We start from the raw sequence: 10,617 nt of genomic DNA on the forward strand, positions 1-10,617 counted from the left end.
TTCGATAGCATTTAGCTTAGCCCCACGAGCAAGTTTGGTGGTACAAAATAAAACGTAGCGCTTTTCTAAGCGGATTTAAAAGAGGAACTATATTTGATGGCGTAATAGCACTTTTGGGAGTACTTCGACTCGGCGCAGTAACACCCTCCCTCTCCCATTATGAGAGTGAGAAGGGGAGCGGACTTTTCAGGCGAGTCGAAGTACTCCCAAAAGTGCTATTACGCCATAAAATATAGTTCCTCTTTTAAATCCGCTTAGAAAAGCGCTACGTTTTATTTTGTACCACCAAACTTGCTCGTATAACTACTCGTCTTAAATAGGAAAAACGTTGATGTGTTTGGTCACTTCTAACTTTATCTCTAAATGGTAGCATTGAATGAATGGGGCTAAGCTAAATGCTATCGAAGCGTCGCAGCGCGCTCCAGCGCTTACGTGCACGCACACAGATGATAGAGGGATGTATCAACAATTCTTAGTTAAGGTAATAACATATTTTAATATTGAAAATGAGTAGACTATTCAAACTCTGATGTAACTGTACCTGTTAACAGATGTGATGTGGATGCTAAACACCTTCTGTCCCTCCATCACGCACTAGTATGTCTACGTCACTCTGACTTAAACCCGTAAGAGTATCTGGTGAATTCGAATCATCGGCAGAATTTTCTCCGCCATAACCTGTTTGTAACAAATTTGTTTCAAAAATCTGAATCATTTCATTCTGCATTTCACGTATTTGGGGACTTGAGAGCTCTACCATTACAGGCGCAGGTTTTATAACTTCATGTTGAAAAATGTGTTTATGGATCTGGTTAATTGTGTTTATCATTTCACGTAATTGTAACGCTTTTTCTCTCATGTTTTTTTCAATGTTCTCCAATCGGTCAATCAATTTTCTGTTCATCAAATTTTGTTCTTCAGACATCTTCTGGAGCGCTTCAAATATAAGTCTGGTCAATGCCTCTTGAACTGTAGTCCTCGTAATTAATGCAGCGATACCTTCAGTCTGGCTTCCCAACAATGCCTCTTGATCTGTAGACTTCGAAATTATTGCAGCGATACCTTCAGTCTGGCTTCTCAGCAATGCCTCTTGATCTGTAAACTTCGAAATTAATGCAGCGATGACTTCATTCTGTCTTTTCACTTGTGCAATCAAACTCAGCAACAACTCATTGAAATGATCCTGATTTGCAGGTAGAGATTGTTCAAAAATCACAGAAGGCTCAACATCGGCTCCAACCACTTGTGGCAGATTAACCACAGCAGATGTATGTGGGTCCAAAGACGATGTCAGGACGGTAGTAGTATCCGGTACTATCGCATCACCGTTAGCTTCTAAGACCCTTGCCAACGCAGCAGACCAGGAATTTGTGCCTTCTCCAGCTCCTAATAGGTTTTCTGTATAGAAACACAGTAAGATTAGTACACTACAGCATAGCAGTATTTAAACATAGCAAATCGAATATTTAGCTACATATCACACTTACCAACTGTTTTAATAAAATCTGTGGCAGTATCTCGAGGTTGCGCTTCAGAAACTAGTGTATTGTCCGGGCATGTCCTTTTATCACAGAGAATAGAACCGGCCTGCTTTCGTTTCCGACTATGACTAAGTCTTGAAGATTTTGTAGAGGTATTCTGTGGTGCAAACTCTGGCTGTGTAACTAGTAATGCTGCATCTACAAGTATAAAAAACAGAAAGAAAAGTTTTTTCAAACAGAATTAAGAGACATCAAAAATAGTCAAAAATACAGATTAAAGAGAAGTAAAAAAAAATCACATAATATAGTTACCTTGCAGTTCACAGGCACCAATGACGATTTGAGAGCCCTCATGTATTGCTGGGGCATTTACTATTTGGTATAAAAATTGTAAAGTGTAAGTATCACATTTTCAGAAAAAAAACAGAATGTGTAATTAAAATAACAGCGTATTATCTTGCAGATCGCTGTTGCTAGTATCTATGGAAGGTATTTTTGGACTTTTTAAAAGTAATTAATTAAATTATAAAATAAAAAATAAAATCGCAAAATATGTCCCAAATTTGAAAATGAATTTTTTTTTAAATAAAAATTAAAACATTATATTAAATTATTTCGTGATGAAGCATCATTCTGGCCAAATTGAAAAATTTAATTAACTTGATGATTTGACATTTCATTTTCAATATAATCTTGAGTCAAGACTGACAATATTAAAATAAAAAGGCAAGGTGGAAAAGGAATCTGTAAATACATTTTTTAAAAGGCTTTTTATTCGTGCCCAAGCAATAATAGGGACAAAATTAAAATGTAAAGTTCAGTTTTAAGATTTGTGAAAATAAAAATGAAAATGAAAAACAGAACGTAAAATTTAAACTGAACTTTACATTTTAATTTTGTCCCTATTATTGCTATATATATATCCTGTTAAAAATAAAAACAAAATAAAACTGTTTTTACAAATGAAGATAACTTGGTAAATCAAACTTGATAAATAAACATATAAAACAAAAATAACTTACCAGTAAGACTTGAGTCCATTGTTTGACAAAAACAAGGCTGCTTTAATATAACCGAGAGAGATGTCCTTGCGAAAATCAGTTACTGCTGTAAGGGCCCAAATGAAATTCTGACCTTTTTGAAGTACAGAGGTGGGGCTAGCCAGACTCAGGAGGCCGTACCCCACATATTTGCATGGCACAGTCCCCTCCCTATATTTTATTTGGTTATTTTTTAAAACTTTATTAAATAAGATTATTAACTAAAAATATAAGCTTTTCTAGTTAATTATAAATACTTATACAATCATAATGTAAATAATGTAATATATTTTCATGAAAACCAGTGGGAAACAGAATGAACATGTAACTTTTTAGACAAGCCTGTAGTTAAAAGTTTGTAATTACTCATCGCTGTTAAAATAATAATTTTATTTAAAATCATACATTTACTATATTAACATTTTAAACATGCATTTTTACTATTATAACAATGTAAACAGTATAAGCCAAATGGCAGAACATTTCACCCACGCAAGCTTATAGCGACTTTAGACTTTATTTGTGTAAACATCTAAAATACAAAAGAATAAGCAGTGCTATGCTTACATATTTTTTTAATGAAATTACATTTAAACATTACAAAATCAAAAGATCTGTTTTCCCCAAGAAAAAGGTGTGTGTTTAAGAAAGGGTGATTTAAAATATCAAGCAGAGGGACGTTTGGCAAGAGTTGCCACTAAGTCTGAAGGCATTGACACCTAAAAGTGTTCCTAAACAATGATCTAACGATCTAGTTCCTTGGCTCCATATTGAATGAAGACGACTGTATTGGATGAATTTAAATATAAAGCAAGGGCCGTTTGGCATGAGTAGCCATTAGGTCTGAAGACCTGGACACCTAGCATTGTTCTGAAACATTGATCTAAAGATCTAGCTCTTTGGCTCCATATGAAGACGACTTTATTGGTTGAATTTAAATATCAAGCAAGGGCTGTTTGGCATGAGTAGCCACTAAATCTGAAGACCTGGACACCAAGGGCCAATCTCATTTCTCTGTCTTACACCTTCCCCTTTGTCTTCATCTTCCTTTTGCCCCTCAAAACCAAGTGAAAGGTTAAGACAGATCGTTACTCTAAAAAATGAGACACCACTCGATTACCATTTGAATCACCTTCCCTTGTTGCTAACTGGCTGCAGTCGTATCTGGTTGTGGTATCGATTGCCTGAGATAAGCCCAACAAATAGCCCATAACTTAGCTGCTACCTAGCGCTAAAAACCGCTTGAACATTTTATTAAAAGTATCATAAAACATGAGTGTAATAATATAATCTCGATTAAACTACAGAAAATAACGTTACTTTCATTTGTGCAACTCCTTGACAGTTGGCCCAACCCCTTGATCAAACTGAGAATTGAGACGCCACTTCACCTCACATGAACGCGCAAAACCAAGGGGTAGGGTTAAGGGGAAGGGGTAAGACAAAGAAATGAGACGCACCCCTAGTATTGTTCCAAAACATTGATATAACGATCTAGACTATTGTAAATCTTTGGCTCCATATTGTTTGTTTTTATTGCAGTTTGTGGAGCCTAGGCTGTCTACAGAGATTGCGTTTTTTACAGTTTGATCAGCGATCAGGCAGCAAGCAGATAGTGAGGATATGTGTGCTGTATGTAACAAAAAAATTAGTATGGTCTAAAACGCGTGAATTCGCTTAGAGCACCTTTAATAACCATTTGTATTACCATAGTTTTACCCTGCAGCAGGTGGTGCCTTAGGCGACCGCCTAGTTCACCTGACTAGAAACGGCCCTGACAGAAACACAAAGATAAAAGTCTAATTTCTGTTTTTATAGGAAAATAAAATCTGCTCTAACATCATCATCATTATCTCTGTCTTTCATAAACTGTGTCTATCATACAGTAAGCTACCTGATTAATATAAAAAAGAGATGCAGGCTCATGTTAAACAATGAGTACATGATGTGTTCTGTGTTTGAATTCCTCTTAAACACACTATACAGTACATATATACACTGCTTTACTATATATACCTTTAACAAAATGACTACATGTAAAAGGTACAGAAATAAATAAGATAACCACAGACAGAAATATCTGGTTCTGATGTTTTCCGAGCATTTTAAAGTTCAGTGACATTATGTTATCAGGATGCAGATGTGTACGCGTGAGTCTGTACAGTCTGATAAAGTGTGCTGGAGATAAAACAAACATGTGACTCTTCTGATGATCTGCTGCTTTCTAACATCTGTCAATCAAATGAAATCATTTTTGTGATTGAACTACAAGAAAGCTGATACAGAGATTATAGATGACATTTAGATTCATAAAATCATAGAATCTGTCTGTCAATCATTTTATCTTGAAATCAGCATTAGAAACACTTTATGTATTTTTTATATGTATTCCTGCAGACAAAGACATGGTTGTTATTGTTCACTTTACTGTATGTTATTGGATGAATTGACCTTGGCCAAATACTCAATATCATTCATTTCTTTTACTTTTTACATCAAAATCATCCAGGGGTGCGTTTCCCAAAAGCATCTTTTGTCAACTATGGTCACGATAACTGTCATTACAGCATAGTTCATCCATTCATGTTTTTCCCAGCCCCATCGTTCTTTTAAAAACCTTTTACTAAATGGTTTAAGGAATCACAAATGGTTCTTTCATGCAACTTCTGACTTTGGTTGCATCGATTATCTTTAGAAGTCCTTTATTAATCCACTAGAGCTGTGTGGATTACTTTTCTGAAGGATGGATGCACATTTTGGGGTTTTCAAGTCAGAAGTTGTTCCCTGGTTATAAAGCTTGGATATTTTTTAATATAAATTCGGTGTTTGTTTGAAAGTGGCTTAAGGATGAGTAAATCACGGGGTAATTTTTGTATTATATGCCGGAGTATCACTTTAAGACATAAACTTGTTTTAAATATTCTCCTTTTTCTCTCTCCAGTTTTCCTTTGCTCTTAATTATCACCAACAGTGAACGTGTGAGCGAGAGAGAATTAAAAATTTGAACGCAGCCTTTAGGCTCCATGGCAACAGAAGGTTCTCATTTAGTTTCTTTTGTTGTGTATCCATATTAATAGAACTTAAAAATATGGTTTTGAAAAGATTTGTGACAAGAGAAGAATTTTAATAATTCCCAATCCTTCTTTAAATTCTCTGAAAAGCGTTGAGATGGACACACGTGTGACTGTGAATGGTGTTTGAGTCTAATGGTGCATTATCTTCAAAGGACACAGCAGGTTATTAAAGCTGCATTCAACATCTACAGGAGCGCAAGCGTATTTCTGAGGCTTTTGTTTCTGTAATGGAGACGCATTGAGACATGCACACAGACAAAGTACATGCAATGGTCTGCGCATTAGAAAACTGAATAAAATACACGCAAAATCTTTAGAAAAACCAAATCCCAAAATAATGAGTCCACAATCAAATATAATACAACCTTTGTTGTGTTTTGTAAAACATTTCTGACTTCATTGTGAACTGTAAAACAATTGTAACATAATGAGGGTTATGCAGTTCATGAAACTGGAAAATTAAAATGTATAACCTGCTATTAGGTTACAAACATGCTTTCAAAGTAAAATATAGTCAGGCGGGTATAAAGGATTTTAACATTCAAACACTGGAACTCATTTATAATTGTGAAATAATTGGGATTTTCACATTAAACGAGCAAACTGAAGCTCACACACGCCAAAACTCACCTGAGGCAACAAATCATCCAACTAAAATATTCACGGCAGGATTGAGTAAGGCATGAAAATGATTTTTATACAAATTATCCTTAACTAATTAAACAGCTATATTTACAGAAGTGTGTGTGTGTGTGTGTGTGTGTGTGTGTGTGTTTGGCATTGAATTATTTTGTAGATTAACATGCATTCTAGACTGTAATATTCAGCAATTAACTTTTACATTGTTTTACAACAGGGACTATTTTCGAAGGACATGTGTGGATTTATAATGGTAAGCCTAAGGCAAAAGACACGTTTGGCAAACACTTTACTTCTATTAAATATGAGACATTTTAAACACACACACAGTTTCCATCACACTGATTTTATGTGCATTTTGAAGTATCGCATAAGAAACAGGAGTTACGACAAGATTTTACGCTCACTTAAGGTAGTTTTTGACTTATGCGAAAACTAATAAATGGAAATAATGGGTGATGGAAACGCATTTGCCAAATGAAAAGAGGTAGTGAACATATAGCAGTTTCCGCTGACATTGTCTTTATCACATATGGAGCTTGACGTCATCGCAATGCCCTTGCTGCTGGTGCCTGCATCAACAACTCTGCATTCCTTCTTCTGTGCACAGCATTCAGTTTGGCAATTACAAGTAACTGTATAACTTCACCGAACTAAATAAGTAACTAAGTAACTAAATTCAGTCCTGTCTGTCTCCATTTTCTAAGTGTGTCTTGTTTTATTTACTGATGGTTACTACAATACCACCGTCATTTGCTCTAACAACATGATGGAAATGCAGTACAGAGAGAGAGAGAGAGAGAGAGAGAGAGAGAGAGATTCTCATGAATACATATAAGAAAGAGTTCAAATATTAAAGAACATCTTTTTCATTGCTAAAAAAATTGTATTTTGTGTATTTGGCATAATTTTATGTGTTCACGTGGTTTGTGGTTAAAGGGGTCATATGATGAAAATGTCAGCACCGCCACCCTGCAGGTGTGAGCAAAAACAGGTCGTTGAAATTTGGCTTTCATTATGATGTCATAAGGATATCTTATTAGAATAATACCGCCCCCTAAATCTGAACTCTCCAACCACTGCACTGCCGTTTAGTGCAGAGAGAAAGAGAGAGAAAAGAAGGACTTGACAGCACAATTGAGTTTGAATTACAACAAACCACCATCATTGTGATCAGTGTTTGCACTTCATCCGCTCATTTGCATTTTAAAAAACACACCCAAAACGACACATTTTTGCTCAAACCTACAAAGTGGCAATGCTAACATTTTCATCATATGACCCCTTTAAAAAACACAATTTTTTCCACATACCTTACATTTTTGAAGCTCCAGATATCATCCCTTCCTCAAACGCTCTGATTGTGTACAAAGCTCCCCGATCTGAAAAGCTCTGTGTCCCTAACTGGCCAGCTAATATGTACGTTATGATTGGCCTGAATACCTTAATATCATTAATAGTGTTGGGGAAAGTTACTTTTAAAAGTAATGCATTGCAATATTAAGTTACTCCCCAAAAAAGTAACTAATTGCATTACTTAGTTACTTTTCATGAAAGTAATGCTTACGTTACTTTTAAGTTACTTTTTCTTACTTGGCTGAGGCTTGATCTCTTTATGTTCGCAAAAACGTTAAGCTCTGGCCTGCCATCTCTGTTTCTGACTCAAACTGTTCACGCTCAGGTGCACAGTGCGCGTAATTCTACGTTAATATGTTGTTTAATTCAGTACATTATTTAATTTTTAAATTGAATTAATTAAACTGAAAAGTAACTTGCATTACTTTTTTATAAAGTAACTCAAATATTAATTTGCACTTATAAACTACTTATACTTATATAATATGTATTTATAAAGTAATGCGCTACTTTACTCGTAACTTAAGAAAAGTAATATTTTTACATAATGCGCGTTACTTGTAATGCGTTACCCCCAGCACTGATCGTTAATATTGTCTTTAATACCTTATCAATACAAGCCGAATCTGATCCAGAAAATGCAGATGACCGAGCTAATCGATCAACATCATGTTTATGTTTGTTCGGTTGTATTTTTTGCTCTATTTCTCATAATTTGATTATTTGTTCTCATTTGAACACAGACTGTTTACTTAAACAATATTTGAAATCTATATAAAGGAAGGCTAGTAGTTTTAGTGTCAATAAGCTTACTTGGGTCAAAACAATAAAGATTAACCAGACCTAATTTGTTGTAATGTTTTTTGTGGTGGGGCCAATGAAAATTTTGGTAGGGCAAGTAAAAATCTGAACCGTTGGCCCGATTGAGAAAAAAATCCTAATGTTAATATCTGCACGATAAATAACAGCTGAACAGAAACTATAAACTATACAATATTAAGTAATTCATTGTTTTTATGCTAAAGCAGCTCATTTAATCACACAGCCTTATTCCTGAGAGTGAGAGCTTTCATTTGATATAAGACTTGCCCATGTTTGTCATACTTGAAAAATATGAAATATGTGATTATTAAATCATATAAAAAATTGTTGTGGGGGGGTGATAGTGTAAATTAAGTAAGGAATAATTGACGATGGGCCATTGAATTATAAGAAAATAATGCACAATGCAAGGTGGTAATGCCGTTACACCACAGGTGTGCATTATTTTCAAATAATTCAAAGGACCGGAGTCAATTATTTCTCTTATACCACGGTTACCACAAACATTGCTCTCGTGCCTATTTTTAAGACATTTGACAAGTTAGGTGTGCGGTTTACAGAAAAATAATCAACACCCATAGAACATTTCTCAGCAAATCAGAATGCAGCATTTAACAGACCCGTGGTATAAGTGTAAATAACTTTCTTACAGTAAAACATATCTCAAAGTGATGCATATCTGCAGAAAGTAGAGAGTCTAAGCTTTCAAACAGTATCTCATATGTGGTACTGGGTCCATGACAGACCATTAAAAATTAAAGGAATATTTTATATTAAGTCAAAATAAAATAATTCTGGACCAGGTACAGGGTCCACAGAGTCAAACAAGGTAAGCTTAAATATAAATCCTGCATTTCTTTGTCTAGATTTCTAGGAAAATAAAAACTCTTCTCTTACTCTTACTTTCTCTTTTGCTGTGTATAAACCCTGTTTTCCAACCAAATTAACTCTATCTCCACTGTTGAAAATTTATCTTGTATATTAAAGGTCACATTTTTTTCTGATCCCATTTTTTAAACCCTAGTTACCCTTATTTCCTGTCCATAATATTTAGTTTATTTTGAATTGCTGCTGATGCGAGTTGGGGTCTTCGCTGTTACCAAACGTGTAGCTAATTGCGATAAACCTAATAAAAAAGTTGCATGTTTTATGTTAATGAATTTAGGGATCATCTCTAAAGTAATAAATTACATGTTTCTATCTTCAATAGTATTTAACAGTTTATTTGAATAAATATCAAAAATCTGTGTGTGCATTAGTTGACAACCACATTCACATGGTTTTGTGAATGTTTGTTGACTTCAAGTCTTTCCATTTAAATGCATGTTTAAAGTAGAAAAGTATATATTATGGAGTTACTTTAAAGACGGTCCCTATATTCACCACTATCAAATTGTCAATTATTGACAAATCTATCTCATCTTCAGCGAATCCCTGATCCAAGTAAAATCTCATTTGTTCATATGCTAATTTAGCAAAATATGCTTTTGCTGTCTGAAAACAAAACAACACGTTAGGCCTATATCGAGTACATGTAAGCTTTAATCACATCACAGGAATAGAACTTTTGTTATGTCGAGATAATGAGAAAATTAAGTTGTGATCATGAGAAAACAAGCAAGCAAAAATAAATATAGTAGGCTACACAACCTCTCTCGGCTTCAAACTGCCAAATGACTAATTCAGCAGCTCAACAACTGAAGTGAGGTAATGTAATGAATCTACCTGTTAATATACATCTCCGCCCTTCAAAGAGTGGACACAGATTGTGAGAGATGCTGCGGAGTGGGCAGGAAATCACGAAATGGATCTTTAGACGAGCGGTAACAAGGCACTTTGACTGGGGTTGGCAACTGGTGAGAGGGGCACCTCAGTCGATTAGGGCGGAGGGGCAGTGGCTCTAGCCACCGGGCCACCCCCCTGTGCATGGCCCTGCTGGAACAAATAAACTGAATAAAAGAACGTGTCAGAATTTCGACATCCTGACAATGTCCCTCTTCCACCACCCTTGCCTCTATCTAAAAGGCAGTGATAAATCATGATCACATGATATCCTTATTTCTAATTGCACAATTATTCACGGTACAGTATCCAATTATGCACACATTGCTCTGCAGAATAGCCGCTACACAAATGCTAAGTAGGCTACAAAATTTCTTGCTTAACGTTTACACGTTTATCATTTAGGTCAGGTGTAACAAATAA

The 10,617-nt window shown here is 35.2% G+C and overlaps 1 protein-coding gene across 3 annotated transcripts; it reads right to left on the reverse strand.

The window, feature by feature from the left end:
• Nucleotides 1–506: 506 nt before the first annotated feature.
• On the reverse strand, nt 507–2,575 carry LOC129451087 (uncharacterized). 3 transcript variants are annotated; one of them, XM_073870059.1, is made up of 5 exons: nt 2,504–2,575; nt 1,794–1,853; nt 1,488–1,679; nt 1,063–1,398; nt 507–999 (listed from the first exon to the last, which is right to left on the reverse strand). In XM_073870059.1, the coding sequence occupies exons 1-5, from the start codon at nt 2,520–2,522 to the stop codon at nt 566–568; spliced, it is 1,041 nt and encodes a 346-aa protein (XP_073726160.1). In that variant the 5' UTR covers nt 2,523–2,575; the 3' UTR covers nt 507–565. The 3 variants fall into 3 exon arrangements, with proteins under 3 accessions (XP_073726160.1, XP_073726159.1, XP_055070114.2); XM_073870058.1 differs by having other exon boundaries at nt 507–1,386; XM_055214139.2 differs by having other exon boundaries at nt 507–1,398.
• Nucleotides 2,576–10,617: the final 8,042 nt, after the last annotated feature.

This window comes from Misgurnus anguillicaudatus, chromosome 8 (assembly GCF_027580225.2).
Source record: "Misgurnus anguillicaudatus chromosome 8, ASM2758022v2, whole genome shotgun sequence".
Taxonomy (NCBI): domain Eukaryota; kingdom Metazoa; phylum Chordata; class Actinopteri; order Cypriniformes; family Cobitidae; genus Misgurnus; species Misgurnus anguillicaudatus.

Bases quoted from the DNA above. Each gene is read 5' to 3' on its own strand.
- LOC129451087 (XM_055214139.2), bottom strand. The intron at 1,680-1,793 runs GTAACTATATTA...TTATACTTGTAG, and splicing joins TGGTGCCTGTGAACTGCAAG to ATGCAGCATTACTAGTTACA. The intron at 1,399-1,487 runs GTAAGTGTGATA...GTTTCTATACAG, and splicing joins AGATTTTATTAAAACAGTTG to AAAACCTATTAGGAGCTGGA.